The sequence below is a fragment of the Thamnophis sirtalis genome, unplaced genomic scaffold (genome assembly GCF_051295495.1).
Source record: "Thamnophis sirtalis isolate CommonGarterSnake01/CBP01778 unplaced genomic scaffold, rThaSir2_p1.2 scaffold_1, whole genome shotgun sequence".
Classification (NCBI taxonomy): domain Eukaryota; kingdom Metazoa; phylum Chordata; class Lepidosauria; order Squamata; family Natricidae; genus Thamnophis; species Thamnophis sirtalis.
In genome coordinates, this window is record NW_028261381.1 from 96,927,653 (window position 1) to 96,945,100 (window position 17,448).

Genomic DNA, 17,448 nt, shown 5'->3' on the forward strand with positions numbered 1-17,448 from the left:
AAACAGCTATTTCTTGCCTTTCAGCTAAAGCTGTAGGGGGATATTTGTAAGATTAATCACAAGGGTCGAGGAGAGTAACACGTACTATAATAATAGGAATATCAGCGAAGAGGGGGAGGGAAACAGAATATTTCAATACATTTTAAACATTTTATTCTAGGGATGATGGTGGTGTATGTATGTATGTATGACAGTTACACAACGGGAACCCAAAATGCTTGCTCTTTTACGAGACTCTCTCGCGGGGTACTTGGCAATCTCCAATTCCTGATGACGGAAGCTACCGCGTGATATGCTGTCTTGCTCAACCGAGCCGTGCCCAAAACTTAACTATGATAAAACGTATTTAGGACGCGCTCAGAATACATAGCAGACTAGGTCTACGTTCTTAAGGAAACTGTTGTTTTATGTATATGTGCTTCGGAGTCTGATCCGGAGCAGTATTAGAAGATCTAAACACAGATGAGCCAATACATCATCAATTTTTTAATTCAAGATACCTTGTTCACAAGTAATGTGAATTAGACTTTGAAAAATGTGGATTTCCAATGCAGCTCTAAGTAGAAACACCTATATTTCAAATGCTACAACAGATAATTGCATGAAACTTTAAATATATAAAAACTTTCTTAGGGGAGAAATTTTAAGTGGCAAAAAAATACGCTTAGCATCCTGTATTTCCATTTTCTATCTTGTATCCATTTAATGCCAGGAAAAAATCGTCAGTTAAAAGACCGCACAAACTGGGGGAAAGAGTGTGAACTTGTTAATTGACAAATAGATATTGTGGTATGAAAGAGTTGGAAGAAATGTCCTTCTGGGTTCAGTTCCAAGTGGGGAAAGACACTGGAAACATGGAGGCTACTTGGAAAGATGGTTTAATGGTGAACAGGGTCACATGGCATGAGCTCCTGAACAGAAAAGGGGGAATCACATCCTTCCAGATGTTGGGTGAAGAAGAAAAAGAGACCGAGATGCTGAAAGTTCCTGGTTTTGTGCTCTCTCAGGCCTTTGATCTTGAGCTTGTATTCTGATTGATTGTCAGACTGCCATGGAGTCATGCAGGGACAACTCTGTAAGGTGTGAGTCCATGTTTGGTTGAGCATTGCTTTTTACCAGGTGGTCTGTAGTGAGAAAGGTAAAGGGCTAATCCTATCATGGCTTAATCCCATCACCCTGGAGATAAGGGAGAGGACTTTGTTATGTAGAATAGAGTGCCCAGGCTTTTTAATGGCCCATTGACAAAAGTGGGGGCTATTAAGACTGAGTCTGCTTCCTGCTAAAAACATGTTTGTCCATTTCTGATCCCGGAAAATATAATATTCTGCCTTTTTAATATTTCCCAGGATATATCATTTTTTCTAGGAGTGGGTTTTAACTTCCTACAAAAGAATAGCATTATTATGCAAAGCTGTAAACAATGAGAATAATAGCTTTACCTATGAAACACCAGAGTGTTGGCTCTGTTTGCACAGCTTGGTAGGCTGCAATGTTATTTGAATACTTTATGGTTCAGAAGGCATTGGATCAACACTGCCAATGGATTAATTCGGAAAGCACTGGTTAAATCAATATTGGTGCACCGAATGCTGAAACAGGAACATGCATGCGGGCATGGCGGAATGTGGGAAACTGAAAGAGAAGTTCCCTGGCACACACATGAACTCAGTTTCCAGAGTGCACATGCGTGCTGGTCACCTGGTCTTCCGGTTTCTGGTGTGCATGCACACACAAAGACCAGCTGGCCGTTGTGCATGCACACACCAGAAACAGGGAGGTCAGGTCTTCCTGTTTCCGTTGCTCCTGTGCATGCATGCCGGGAGCTGCTCTTCCAGTTTCTGGTGCTCCCATGCATGCAAAGACCAGCTGGAACCCGGAAGAGCAATGGGCAACGGCTGACGTGCATAGAGAGATGGCTCTATATGCCACTTTTGGCATGCGTACCATAGGTTCACCATCACAGGGTTAACTCATGGATTATTGTGCCATAAAAAGTACAATTCAAGAGAATTGAAATGCAGTTTACTTGTTGGTAGTATAAAGCTAAAAATTATCAAATCACCAAGGGAAAAAATAATATAGTTTTCTTTATTCACACATTAAGCTCACTCTGGTCTTTTTAAACTGTTGTGTTGCTGGGAAAAGCAAGATGTAATCCAGGAAGGTTTTTGTTTTGTTCTGATTTGTTTGTTTGATAAGGTGAATACTGGCCTGATGAAAAACTGCATGAAATTGATATTCCCATTCGTAAGTATAAATTGGGACTTTAAAAAAAATCCCTAATGGGGAGAAATATCTGCAGAAAATATTTTTCTTTCTCTTTTATTGTGCCACATTTTAACAAGCACATGTGTACTTTATTATTTTTGTCTGACATTCTCATCAGTGTAATGAGATGAACAAGTCTACCAGGACGTGCAGACACTGGAGGCAGGGGAGGAGGGGTCTCACCAGTCTCATGAGGAAAAGGAAAGAATTTTTAAAATAATTAAAAAGGCCAAGGCAGTTGCTGCCAGACTCCAAGTCACAGTGACTCTGAGTCTGCTTAGTGCTAACTGTAGGGGGAGGCGAGAGAACTATGGGCCTGCTTTGCATAAGGATTTTTTCGCCTTTAAGAGTTAAGCAAGGGTTAAAAAGCGAAAAATTCCTTATGCAAATGAGGCAAGTGATTCTCTCAGAGGGCACTTTGTTTAGAGGCTTTTTTAAAACATTTAAGCAGAGTCATCCACGTGGTGACTCTAGCAGCAACTATCCTAGCCTGCCTGGCCCTGGCTAGACCAAATCTTGCATTTTTGATGCACCTGGAAGGTATGTGGGTCAGAGGGAGGGGGCAGGGGGGAGGAATTCAAAATTATTTGTAAGTAATTGTAATTTGTTTTTATTGTACGTGTGTGTGTGGTTGTTTTTTTTTACCCGCCTCTGCTGGCACGCGGGCTGGCACATTTATTTTTATTTTTTATTTTTATTTTTTTATTTTTATTTTTTTTAAAGCCATGCCGCCTCGGCCTGCCATAGAGCGAAATATGTCCTGGTTTGTGGCCGGGAGGCATGCACTTTAAAGTGCCAGTGTGCTGCCCGGCCACAAACCAGGACATGTTTCGCTCTATGGCGGGCCTAGGCGGCATACACTTTAAAGTGCCGGCATGCCTTCCGGGCTGGCCATTCAGTGGGACATGCTTGATGTGCTCCATCCCGGTGGGTGGAGAGGGCGAGGGAGGACTGGAGGCGACGGGCGGGCAGGCTCAGCAGCACTGCTGCACCAGCAGAGCCAGCCTGAGGGACGAGGGGTGGCCGAGCCTCCATGACGGCAGGGCCCCGGCGACAGGGTTTTAAAGTCCCGGCGCTGTCCGCCATAAAGCTCCTTGGGGCATTATATAATTATTTAGAAGACTAGGCTGACAGACGGGGGAGATTCATGTGTTATAGGCAGAACATAAACTAATTAGCTTGAACTCTGTACATGTGGGGCTGGTTGTTCATGCAGATATAAAGGAAACCATTTTTAAAGTAATAATATTGCCTGATGTAGGTTCCATAATTAATCAGGGCACTGATAGTGGTCACATCTATTTTCAGTTAGTTGCAACTTTCCCCTGAGGGAAAGGACAGTGAAATTAGAATTTTTTCTATCATCTAAAAAAAAAAACCCCACCTCTGGCTCTTTAAAGAAATTTCCTCTTTTAAATGTTTAATATTATAAAATGTGCATAACCATATAGGCTATAAATCCTAGAAATTGTAGAATACATTGTTATTCATCTTGGCATCTCTAATTGATTCAACCAATTCATATAATTGTCAACTAGCATAAGAATTATAGGACCGGAAGCCCCAAACCTTTGAAAGACATTAGGTTGAAAATGGCTATGTTAAAATTCCTAGATGTGCTTTTTGAACTAGACCCATCCATTGTTCATTATATTGATATGCCAAGGATCAAGTGGGCTCAAAAAGAGGTAGGCAAAGGAGAGAGCAATTGCATGCTAGTTACATGACTGAGAATTGAGAGAGTATGTGGTGATCTAAGGTCCACATTAAGCATCTAATATTTATACAATATTTATAAATACAAAACTATTTCAAGTTTATTAGTATAATATAATGATGATATCCTATGAAATTTACTTACTATATTTTCAGCCTTATGAATCTGGCAGATTCTGCCCATGCAATTAGTTTATGACACAGTGAATTATTAATTATTATTATTATTATTATTATTATTATTATTATTATTTAATCAAGAGTTGTGTAGTCACTGACAAACAGCTTGAAAAATAGTGTAATTCTGCAGGCCTATCTTAGCCTGCCGCAAAAATCTAGATTATCACTAAATGGCAACACAGGGTTATTTCTATATATCTATAATCAGAAGGAAGTTAATAACATTTACTTTAAAATATTAGACAAGATTAGTATATGGCCTCTTAGTGTTTATTGTGATACCTTTGTTAAATATGTAATAACATACATTTAATATGTTTTGTATAAACAGATAAGTTTTTTTTCTTGTTAAATGAAATTAGACCTGTTATATTCTATCTTAAGGATTAAAAAAAACAATAGCTGGTTTGCTCACCACAGTAGGGTAAAATGTTTTTTTTTTTATTTTTTATTTTTATTTTTTTTATTATTTTTATTTGTATTTGTAGGCCGCCCTTTTCCCTGAGGGGACTCAGGGCGGCTCACAGAAAACCAAGGGAGGGGGGAATACAACATTGAGATTACAACACATAATAAAATAGCAAACAACATGCATACTACATTCGGGCGGGGTAACAGTCCTTATCCCCAGGCCTGACGGGCGAGCCAGTTCTTCAAGGCTATGCGGAAGGCCTGGACGGTGGAGAGAGTACGAATCTCTACGGGGAGCTCGTTCCAAAGTGTCGGGGCCACTGCTGAGAAGGCCCTCCTCCTTGTGGTTGCCAGCCGACACTGGCTGGCCGATGGAATACGGAGGAGGCCTAATCTATGAGATCTTATAGGTCGTAGGGAGGTAATTGGCAGAAGGCGGTCTCTCAAGTATCCAGATCCACTGCCATGTAGGGCTTTATGGGTGATCAATAGCACCTTGAAGCGCATCCGGAGATCGACAGGTAGCCAGCGCAGCTCGCGGAGGATAGGTGTAATGCGGGTGAATCGAGGTACACCCGCAATCACTCGCGCGGCTGCGTTCTGCACTAACTGAAGTCGCCGGATGCTCCTCAAGGGCAGCCCCATGTAGAGCACGTTGCAGTATTCCAGCCTAGAGGTCACAAGGGCCCGAGTGACTGTTGTGAGGGCCTCCCGATTCAGGTAGGGTCGCAACTGGCGCACCAGGCGTACCTGGGCGAATGCCCCCCTGGTCACAGCCGCTATATGGTGGTCGAATGACAGCTGTGGATCCAGGAGGACTCCCAAGTTGCGAACCCTCTCTGAGGGGTGTAAAATTTGACCCCCCAGCCTGAGTGTTGGATTATTGGTCAGATCTTTGGGAGGAAAACACAACAGCCACTCGGTCTTTTCCGGGTTGAGCACAAGCTTGTTAATCCTCATCCAGTCCATAACGGCTTCAAGCCCCCGGTCCATCACGTCCACCGCTTCATTGATTTGGCACGGGGCGGACAGATACAATTGAGTATCGTCCGCATATTGATGGTATCTGATCCCGTGCCTGCGGATGATCTCCCCCAGCGGTTTCATGTAGATGTTGAATAGTAGGGGGGATAAGACCGAACCCTGCGGCACCCCATATTTTAGGGGCCTTGGGGACGATCTCTGCCCTCCCACTAACACCGACTGCGACCTGTCCGAGAGGTAGGAGGAGAACCACCGTAATACGGTGCCTCCCACTCCCACCTCCCGCAGTCGTCGCAGAAGGATACCATGGTCGATGGTATCGAAAGCCGCTGAGAGGTCAAGGAGGACCAGGATGGAGGGATGTCCTTCATCTCTGGCCCTCCAAAGATCATCCATCAATGCGACCAAAGCGGTTTCTGTGCTGTAACCGGGTCTGAAGCCTGACTGGAAGGGGTCTAGATAGTTTGCTTCCTCCAAGGACCGTTGGAGCTGAAAGGCCACCACCTTCTCAACAACCTTCCCCAAAAAGGGGAGGTTGGAGACCGGGCGATAGTTGTTAAGGGCAGCTGGATCCAAGGATGGTTTCTTCAGGAGGGGTCTCACCACCGCCGCTTTCAGTGCGGCGGGGAAGTTCCCCTCCCGAAGGGAGGCGGTTACAACCGCCTGGATCCAGCCTCGTGTCACCTCACTGCAGTTAGAAACCAGCCATGAGGGACACGGATCCAAAGCACAGGTGGAGGAACTTACAGCTCTCATGGCCTTGTCCATGAGAGCTGTCCATGTGACTGCTTAATTTTGTTGCTGAAGTGATGAGGGTGAATTCAGCCAGGACAGTTGTATAATTCTAAGCAACTTGGTTAAATAAGTACAGACAGAGGGAGAGTACTTTTCTTTTTGGTTTCTCTTATTTCCTAAAACTCAGGTTCATTGCATTCACATATGGTGCTAGTCTGTTTACGAATCCCCAATAGTTGGAAGATTTTTGCCTTCTTTTGGATTTCTCTGTCAGTTCTAACTGAGTCTGTATAGACTACTAATTCCTTCATTTAATTAGTGGAGGAAAGTGAATAATCTTTGTCCATCAGCTTTGCCTCCTTGGGCCATATTGGTTCCCACTGAAATAAATTATAATAATGTTATAGACTACTAATACAAAGGATTTATACATAGCAAAGCCAAGCCAGGGTTCTCTCAAGAATCTTTATATATATAGTGTAAGTAGAACATATTGCACATAGTTGTTTCAGTACTTTTTAAGATACCTACAGTTCTAAATATATGGAAAAATCTGCAAATTAATGTTAACAATTGTCCATATACAATATACTTTTAAAATGTGCTTATCATGAGAAGGACTCTGTTAAAACTTTTCAGAGTTTCTTTGCTGAATAAAGTCTTCACAGAAAACAATGCAATGAAAAGGGGAAGATTACACTTTTAAATTAAGCTCTGTCGATATTAGGCTCTTTGTGTAAATGTGCTAAGGAATAGGAAATAAGTTTTGAAGCAGCAAAGCTGTGTAGTTACTGCGTATGCTACATAAAGTGCCACATATATATGAGTTCTCTGCAGAACAGTTAGCTTAACACCTGGATAATAGATTACTATAGAATGTTAAAACAGATAGGTGAAATCTGTCGATGTAGGACTATAAACAGTGGGATCCTACAACCATTTGTCTCAGTAAGCTCTTAAACATGTTTATGATGAGCTTGCATTAAAAGTGAGTTGTGAAATACAGTATCCATGTTTACTGATAAACATGCAGCTGTTGAGAGTAATAAAGGAAAACAATGTAAGTCTGCTTCCTATCAAAACAAAACTGCCCAGAAATATAATAAACAAAAACTTTTGTTGCCATGGATTAACCAGAGATTAAATATTAAGGATAAGACTCAATAGTCAAAGACAATCAACATGCACTGAGTGAGAGTACTTTCTTACAAAACTGGTTTTCCATTTTTATATATTTCTTCTCCATTTCTTTTTTGGTTTAGCATTAACACTTCTGGTTAAAAAGACATTGCTTCTTCAAATAGCTTTAGCTGCTCCAGTAAAAGTGCTTGTATATCTGGAGAGAATTGGGATATGCAGAGAACATATTCTTTGTATCTCGATATTATCGGGACATCATCCAAACCACAATCACTGCTGAAATACCAATGGGAATGGTACTGACGAGGAGGCTTGGACTCTTATTGCAGAAATCTCTTTGGCAGCAAAGGTGTCTAAAACTGTCAACGCTAAATTCCTGGGCTACAACATCCTTGCTGCATTGTGACATTTTCCAGCACCTGTATGTTCTCAAATTCACTGTAAAGTAAATCAAAATATAAATTGAGATTTATTTTGCGTCTGATGAAATGCAAGCAAGATATACATTTTCACACAAAGAAAAATTACCTATTTTGCCACTAAAAGTGTAACATGGAATGTTATTTCAAATAACAGTTTAAAAACAAATCATTTCCTTGATTTCCATTATCTTCCTTTTCCAATATCTGTCTTATCATATGTAGATCCAGAAATTAGCACATACCTCCTCAGAGAAGTCCATACATGTTTTTTAGAAGGACTGTAAATCCATGAGAGCAGGGGTGTCAAACTCGGGGCCCACAGGCCGATTACATCACACACTGCCCTCGCCCACACCCAGTTTAGCGAAGGGGGGCATCATGATACGTTACGTGATGCCACTGTGACGATGCAAAATTGATAACCCTGCAGTAGAGGATTCTGTAGGAACAAGAGGTCAGAGGCAATTTTCATTGCCACTTATACCATTTTCCTTAATGTTCTGGAAGGTTTCAAAGTGCTCTGGGAATTTCTTTAGAGAAAAATAAAGTTGGTAATCCATAACTTTTTCTGTCCCTCAACCTTTCTCCAGTAGAGGCATCTGACAAAGATCTCTACTGTACTGGAATCACCCAAAATAACTTAATGATTTACATAGCATCTTTTAGTTTTAAAGCACAAGTATAAAAGTTACTGTCTCTCCTGCTCAAGATTAGAAACTGCAGAGTTAATGTGGCAAAACCTTTGATGAGTTGCAAGAATGGTGTTTTGATTTTGTCATCCGTGGATTGAGAGATCCACGAAGAAGATGCTGTATGGACCATTGGCATATAGGAAGCACACATTATAGGGATGAGCAAGCATGCATCAAAAAGGATTTAGAAAGACTTCAGATCTCAAATGGGCATAATGCTTCTCTATTTATTCAAGCAGCCCGTCCTCTGTGAAAGTTTGAAAACAAGTTGCAGCCCCTTTAAGAATTAAATTATGAACCAACTACATTTTCCCCCAAATCTTCCAATTTCTACTTTGCCAATTAGGGCAAAGAGTCTAGAGAGACCTTTCTCCTCTTGTATTTTGTTCCCTGATTGGTAGGAAAGCTTTGATTACTGCCATTATGATCTAGTTGAAAGAAAAGCAATCTTATCAATCTGTGAATTAGTGACTGCTTTCAGGTACCCCTCCCAATGGAAAATAGAAACCATGATGGCGATGTGCAATGATTTTACATAATTCATTCTTTTTTATTTCTCATGGATGCTTGCAGGCGAGTGGAGCGGTGGCCTAGAGCTGGAGCCTTACAAACAGGAGGCTGTGAGTTCGATCTTAGGTAGAGGCAGATATTTCTCTCTGTGGGCACGATGAGAATATATCTGCTGGGAACTCCGCATTGGTGACAGGAAAGGAATCCGGCCAGTGAACACTCAGCTCCATTCAGTTGCCATGACTCCACCCCGATGCAAGGGATTACGGGGTCATTAAAAGACAAAAAAAGGGTGCTTGCATGCTCTTTCTATAGAATTTCACTCTTTTATTAAGTTCATATATACGTTTGTAATATTAACATTTGTTGGTATAATATTTCTGGAGGGACTCAAGCTGTCATATCCAGATCTTAGAAAGCTGTTTTCTGGAGATAAAAGCAGAATTGGGGCCAAAGGAATGTTGCTGTTAAGCACCCAGTTGTACTCATAATCCAAAACTCTGTACAGCCCTTTTTAATTTCTGAGCCCACCCTAGTTGAAAAGGTCAAGGAGTGAGGTTCAGATTTGGGACGTGGATGACTTCAGGAACAGAAAATTCAGATTACATAAGACTGTAAGTTTCAGGAAACCGAAATTGAGATCCAAGAATCTGAGCATTCTTGTCAAACTACTGTAGGTTAGGTTTCCAAGTGCTTTTTTATCACCTTTTTGTAGGGGTATGATTAAACTGATAATTTTATTAACATTATTGGAGGAGAAACATCTATGATGGCAAAGAAATCAGGAGTCTAGTAGCACTTTCCCCAGCTAATACATTTTACTAACAGGCATAAGCTTTCATGAACTCCTGTAGCTTACAAAAGCCTTTTATGAACTCCTTTTAGTAAAAATGTGTTAAGTCAGAAAAAGTTGCTGCCAGACGCCTCCTGTTAAAAATCCTAATGAGACAAAAAGCCTGATGGGGGACAAGATATGTGTCAAAGTGCCCACAGAGATTAATTAAGCCTCTAATTAATTTAAGTAATTTACCAGAGTGGATTATTTAGGATAATTCCCAGCTTCTGCAGATTTCTCTTTTTAGGATAAGTTCCTATACAGGTAGTTCTTGACTTAACAACCACAATTGAGCCCAAAAATTATGTTATTAAGTGAGATATTTGTTAATGAGTTTTGCCTCATTTTACGATCTTTCTTTTACGATCAGTGATTAAATGACTCACTGTATGTGTTAAATTAGTGCTATAATACGGTTGTTAAGTGAATCTGCCTTCCCCATTGACTTCGCTTGTCAGATCACATGACCCTCAGGCCACCCTAACCATCATAAATATAAGTAAGTTGCCAATTGTTTGAATTTTGGTCACATGACCATGGGGAACAGTCATGAGTCACTTTTGTCAGTGCTGTTGTAACTTTGAAAGGTCACTAAATGGACTGTTGTAAGTTGAGGATTACCTGTATTCAGCCATCATGAGTGTTACAATTTATGGATATTCTTGAAAAAGCATTGTATTATAATCCTTGAGTTTTATCATTTTTCCTTTAGCAACTGTTCCAACCATCCGGACTTCAAACAGCATTTTGCCTTCTTTAAAAAATGTGACATACTAAGATTTGATAATGGACATGTGTTCTTTTCTTAATAAGTAAAAATATCATTTCACTACGTCTTTTTTTTTTAGTTCAAAAGCTTTAAAATAATGTGTTGGAATCTGACAGAAAAACTTTTACAGCTACAGCCTCATACTCACTATGAGAGTAGAAGAAATCACAACTTAACTTGTGATTTACTTAATAGTGGAGATTAACTTCTCAGAGGATATACACACTTGTAGCAGAACATACTTATACGGAACATAGGTATGCCACAATTCAGTTTATACTTGCAGTGTATACATACCCATTCTAATTTGCAAGCAAGCGTCTTCTTCCTCAGAACAGGTGAGATTGCTTCTACAGAGAAAAGGACTTTGTTCACAGAAATAACATCGAAGTGCATAGCCTGAAACATAAACAGTATCTTTCTTATCTGCCAGACTTCTGTAGAACCATTCAATTATTTTACATCTATTATCTCAGTAACTTAGTAACAGTCTTGTTTGGTAAACTAAGGTGATTATCTAATCAATATTATTTGTTTACGTGCATATATGCATGCATGCATGCGTGCATGCATACATATGGCTAAGACACTGAGCTTGTCAATAAGAAAGATCAGCAGTTCGGCGGTTTGAATCCCTAATGCCGCATAACGGAGTGAGCTCCTGTTACTTCTTCCAGTTTTTGACAACCTAGCAGTTCGAAAGCATGTAAAAATGCAAGTAGAAAAATAGGAACCACCTTTGGTGGGAAGGTAACAGCACAGACACCTTCGGTGTTTAGTCATGCCGACCACATGACTACAGAGAATGTCTTCAGACAGCACTGGATCTTTGGAGATGAATACCAACCCCCCAGAGCCAGAAACGACTAGTACATATACACGAGGGGAACTTTTAGCTTTTATGCACATGAGGGCTAGCAGAATATTTGATTAAAGCTGCTTTAAGATTTTAGCAAGAGACAGATTGTGAAAGTGACCCAGATTGAGTTGGAAAAAAAAAATGGATTGAATCTGCTGAAATCTGCTGTCCCTTCAGAAATCTTATTTTATTTCTACTAAGATTTTTGTTTAATTGGTCATTCAGGCAAAACAACTTTTTTTTTAACCCTTCTCTTTTTAAAAGAAAAAATTTGCACATGAATTTAGGAAATCAGTTGAAAAAGAACTCTAACAATCTAGCAAACCATGAGATGAACAGCATTTTTTTCTATTGATAACTGACAAATAAAAATAATAATATTCAGAGCTTGGAGTCATCTAACTCTCTAACATTTGAACATTGTAAAATAGACATCTGATTAAAATATTTATATATGAATAGCCGAATATGGGAAGGAACTCAAACTGCTTTCCTGGCTATCCAGAATTTCAAACACCATACTGAGGCAGGATCTAGGACAACTTAGTACAACCAGCTTGGCATGACCACTCACTGCCCACAATACTTACCAGAGGTGGAGGATACTGTTAGAATAATGAATGCCGTCAGGAGAATGTAGTTTATTTTGTCCATTTTCTAGAAGTAGAATCATACATGAGACCATGAATAGAGAAGGTAACTCAAAAGGGTAAAATAAAATCTGATCTGTCTATCCAAGTAAATGAAGCCTATGAAAATCAAAGCCTGAAAAGTCAGTAACAATAAGGAAGATTTTTTCCCCACCCCTCTCCTCCGCTCGATGAGTTTTTTAAAAAGAGGAGACAGACAACTCATTATTTTTGAGATGCAGGAGGTGTCGAGCATAGTCACCATATGGCTGCTGTTGTGTTGCAGTATTTTTCTTTGTCCTTTTGTTTCTTTCTGCTCCCTTCTAGTTCTTTAAGCCAGATTTTGATATGAATTAGTGGTGCTCATTAGTACTGATGGAAAGAAGATTGCTGCTTGCCTGGAATAAAGTGGGCGGTGGCAGCATTCATGACTAGGCATTTGCCAAGAATGCATTGGATTGTGCCTGGAAGGTTTACAAAGCTTTAACGATAACCAGATGAACAAAAATACAAAACAAAAACAACCCCATGTATTATGTAACAAGGCAATATGCTTTATGAAAGGAGTTCCTCCATGCACTGTTTTTGCCCATTAAAATCTATCCCCAGAAACCAGACAACTAAAGTTGTCTCTGCCAATCTGGCATTTTTCCACAGTTCTGTCAGCATGGCCAACAGATATATTTCATGCAAACATGAAGTTGCCTAGCTGGTTTTGCTGCCGGATTTAGGCTACAATATTATTTAGCTGGCTATAAAGCCCATTCAGTTCAATGGTATCTTTTTGGATTAGAAATGTATTGGATTGCAAGTTGTTTTGGCTTCAGCGTACGTTAGGAACACCAGTATATTCAAGAAAACTCTGAACTTGCAGAAAGACAAGAATGAATGATCTCTCTCACACACACACACACGAATGGAACAAGCAGCTCAACAAATATTCTGCATGAATGGATAGATATAGTTTAGGGGGAAACTAGGAAAAAAGGAGGGTAAAGAAGTCGTCATAGTATAGTCCCGCACTTTTGTGTTTAGAGCCAATACCAAATGTTGCAATAACCTACCATCCTGATTGTGTGGAAGGTGGAATGTAAAGAACAATATATTAGCTGGCAAGGTAATATCTACCATAGAAATCTAGTTTGCACAGAGTAGCATAAACATGCTAAAACTGGTGATGTCATTATTATCAGTGGCATGCTATCTATGGCATGGGTATACCTAATCTTCTCTAATAAGTATAATCTTTATTGTCATTGTACTTAAATACAATGAAATTGGTTGTATTGAATTGTATTGTATTGAAATTAATCAAACTAATCTAATAAAGATCTTATCTATCATACTGATCTGCTTGCACAGTGATTACATGCAGGGAAAATGTATTTGTACCTTGCAACAAAATGTGCTTGTGTATGAGATTCAAATAATTGCTGACAACTTCAGTAATATATCTCATTGTCTCCTCATTCTATTAACAAAGTACAGAAATTAATAAAGGTGCAATATTTAGGAAACAAACTAGCTAGAACACGCTAAGAGATCTCTGAATGCAGGAGGAGTTGTACCTCTTCTACTGGAAAGGAAGATTTGCTACTGAGACACTGTTTACATTATCACAGGTATTCAAGTTTATTTGTAGAAGTTCCACAGATGGAGTTTTCCCACCAGCAATGTTCTGAGTGGGAGAAAGAATACGTTAACTGCTGTTGAGGATTTTCACAGTCTTAAGCCTATCTGTTTCCTCTTGTTAATCATAAGGGGAGAAGGTGAGTAGGAAGTTGTTTTGTATTGCCCATATTCAGTGCATCAAGTTCGAATGGTATAAAAGTTATGGATCCACTATAGAATTTTCATGCCTTGCCATAAAAGTAGAGGAATCTCTATTAAAAACAGGGATGCCTATTCACATCAAAAATTCTATCCACTATATATGGTTATAAACTAAGAAACATTTAGAAATAATGCTTATAAACTAAGTAGGCAAACAGTGGTGTAGATCTTATTTTAGTAAAAAGACTAAGGAAACACTGGTCTCATCTAGTCATTACCAGATGTTTATGCAGTCCTTACCAGATGTTTATGCAGTCCTTACCAGATGTTTATGCAGTCCTTCTACAGGACTGCACTATTATTGAACTATGTTATTAATAGGGATTCCTATCTCACATTTTCATGAGTAGCAGATGACTTTGATAGGTAAGCTGTGCACGCATATAATACATGTTAGATAAACTGAAATCCTTTTATTACTTTCAAGTGGTTATGTTCCAATTCGTCAATAGCTTTCCAAAAAGAGCAGTATACAAAATTACTTCATTCTGTTAAGGATGATGCTGGTGATGGTAATGGGGACTTCATTACTCTGCTAACAAGTAAGGAAAAATAAAACAGAACAAGTGGGAATATATATATATATAGTATGTTGAGTTCAGTGGTTGATTACAAGATAGAGCATCCTATTATCAAGCAATGAAGTTCTCAAGAGAGAACATATTACCATAATTTTTGCATTCCTGGCTAGAAATAATTTCATCCCATAATACAAAGAATTATTTAAACCATAATCAGCACTATTTAGGAAGGCAGACCAATGCCAAGAGGCAAGATCTACTTCAGAAAAGGACTTTGTGAAAGTCTATTGTCCTTCAGCACTACACATAGGGCAAACATTCAATGTCTCTCTTGGCCAAAACATCAGGAGAGTCCCTTTGAAATGTCCTTATGCTGAAGAAACGAAAAGGTGGAACATTGGCCTAGATTTAATAATATAGGAAAGGGGGGAGTTTGCTTTATATTGTGTTACTATTCCTCACTGGACCTTGTAATGTGTATCTTGTTTTGGTTCGTTTCCACTTTTCTCTTGCTTATGATGTCGACAGTGGTTTAATTGTATGATCGTTGCATTTTTCCCCTTTAACTTATAAAATCACTAACATTTTACATGCATTTGGAAAAGTCTCTAAATGCAGCAAGACTACACATTACAGTCAACCCCCCCCCCTCCCCGCCTCCACCAGTCTCAACTAAAGAGACTCCGGACAAACAGAATATTAAATGCCTCTGAAGGGCGTCCGGCTTATCAGAAAACCGGGAGGAGCAGCATCTAAAATGTTGTAAGGTATCCTGTCACCTTCCGCGAAGGGACGAAGACTAAAGACAAAAGAAAAGGCGGGGGGGGGGGGAGCAGAATTCATACCTAAACGCGGCAGAAGCTTTTCTAAACCCGCAGCTAAAGGCACGAGAGCCCAGTTTTTACTGGTGTAAAAATGCCCTTCTGATCGGCCTTGCCCGTTAGTTTTAAGGCCGGCAAATGCAGCTCTGAAGCATCACAAGCTTTCACCTCCCTCAATCAGCAAGCGCCCCTCTCAAGACTCCTTCGGATGCCCCTTCCCACATGTGACCGGGCTTGGAAAGAGACCGGGCTTGGAAAGTGATTGCTCCTTCGGAGGCTGAACGAATCGAGAGCCACCCAACCCTGGACCCCACTAGCCTTCGCTCACCCGGACTGCTGCTTCAAAGGCGCGCCGAGCTGCTGAGCCGCAGTCCTTTCCTTGCGGCCGCCCCTAAATCCTTAAAACCTGAACGGCTCTGGGACACCAGCAGGCTCCGCCTTCGGCTCCCTACTGCCGTTCTGCGGCAAAAGTAACTGTCAGCCTCACCTCAGCGGCCAAAAAGAGAAGTTACCTTTTTTTGTCAATATGCAAACAGACAAATAAATAGGGACACGAGGAGACCTAGCATTGGCCATAGGGAAGTCAGTATCAGCACCATCTTCGGACAATCTTTTTAATAAGAAGGGAGACTCCACATTTATCAGTGTGGTTGGACTGTTTCTGCAACTAGCAAAACGATATTCCACCCATTTCTAATGTACTCCAAACAGTAGCACACCGTTGCTAGAACATTAATTTTAATCTTACTTTAGAACATCAACCCCCACCTCTGAAAATTATATTGATGGATGCATTTCTGAATTCAGGGGTATCTCTGGTATTTGTCCTGTCTCATTTGGGACATTTTTCTTACCTCCTTCAGTGCTTACTTAGCAGCCAGCCCTCCTAATAGGGAAAGGCAGCAAAACCACTATTCACATGTGAATCCATAATATAAAATCTAAAGAAAAGGAAAACAAGATATACAAGAGGCACCAGGAGGAACTAGGGTCTGAACGACGAAAAGGAAGGCAGCCATCCTCTCTTCCCAGGGTGAGAGGGACCAGGGACTTCTTTTGTTTTTGTAACCCTTCTCTTTTTTGCTATGACTTCTTTTCTTGTGTTGCTTTCCAGGGATGAAAACACGCAATTGTTACGTTTCTTTTGATGGATGCCATGAGAAATGTTCCATTTTTCAGCACCTTAGTTTTGTGTTTAGGATTAGCTTTAAAAATATATATACTGGCCTTGAACTAGAGGTGGGTTGCCCTCGGTTCGGCCTAGGTCAGGTGAACCAGTAGTGATAGTGGTGGGAGCCTCCGCCCACCTGCCTGGACACTTCTACGCATGAGCAGAAGTGTTGCACGCGTGCGTGCATGAGCAAACCAGGTAGTAAAAAAATGTAAATCCACCATTGGCTTGGTTTGCAGCAAGAGTCAGCCAGATGCCTATGGGAGGGTAGAGACACTCTCAAGTCAAGCTCAGGGCCTGGCAACCATGCATTCCAGGTAACTTACTTGGCAACGATATAATTTGCCACTGCTGACTTCTGAATTTTTTCTCCCCAACTTTGTCTAGATTACAATCCTGCTAACTCTGTCCAAATATCAACCAGCCTGAGCTGATGTTACATTTTTGGAATCAACCAAGGCTAATGATATAGGGGCAACTTTGAAAATCTAGCCATGCATAATGTCAATATAGCACTATTTTCAGGTATTTAATCTGAAAAATCTACTTTGTTCAGTAAGTCCAAGGAAGTCCATTGCACATTGAATTCATTACCATGTCAGGAAACATCAAAGATTTTCCATTGTCTGAGGTGAAGGCAATATGGCACTCTCCCACTTTCATGCCCAGCAGTTAACTGCATTATACTCAATCTAAGAGGATGCGACTAAGTTGGAGAGCTTGGGAAGAGCTATATAACAATCTAGCAACACAGTGTTGCAACACTTTATCCTTTAGTGATATGCCTGCAGCAGCTGCTTAGTCTGATACAGCAAGTTTGACATCCACACATAAATGAGGTATCGCACTGTGTGTTTGTGTGTGCCTTCGAGTCAGTATTGACTCCTAGAGACTGCCCGGACAAGTCTGCATTTTCTTGGTACGGTTTTTCAGAAGTGCTTTGCTGTAATAG

General features: G+C 40.4%; 1 protein-coding gene across 5 annotated transcripts; it reads right to left on the reverse strand.

Annotated features, from left to right (window-relative positions):
* Positions 1–6,745: 6,745 nt before the first annotated feature.
* Positions 6,746–15,795, reverse strand: LOC148049628 (CD59 glycoprotein-like). 5 transcript variants are annotated; one of them, XM_087719525.1, is made up of 5 exons: positions 13,719–13,871; positions 12,413–12,548; positions 12,112–12,178; positions 10,960–11,061; positions 6,746–7,872 (listed from the first exon to the last, which is right to left on the reverse strand). In XM_087719525.1, exons 2-5 carry the CDS (start codon positions 12,413–12,415, stop codon positions 7,679–7,681), a joined length of 366 nt encoding a protein of 121 aa, XP_087575651.1. In that variant the 5' UTR covers positions 12,416–12,548; positions 13,719–13,871; the 3' UTR covers positions 6,746–7,678. The 5 variants fall into 5 exon arrangements, with proteins under 5 accessions (XP_087575651.1, XP_087575665.1, XP_087575681.1 ...); XM_087719539.1 differs by lacking the exons at positions 12,413–12,548; positions 13,719–13,871 and adding an exon at positions 15,654–15,795; XM_087719555.1 differs by lacking the exons at positions 12,413–12,548; positions 13,719–13,871 and adding an exon at positions 15,350–15,478.
* Positions 15,796–17,448: the final 1,653 nt, after the last annotated feature.

Excerpts from the sequence above, each read along its gene's own strand:
- LOC148049628 (XM_087719525.1), bottom strand. Across the intron at positions 11,062-12,111 it reads AACAGTATCCTCCACCTCTG|GCTATGCACTTCGATGTTAT; the intron begins GTAAGTATTGTG and ends TTTATGTTTCAG. Across the intron at positions 7,873-10,959 it reads TTGCTTGCAAATTAGAATGG|TGAATTTGAGAACATACAGG; the intron begins GTATGTATACAC and ends TTTACTTTACAG.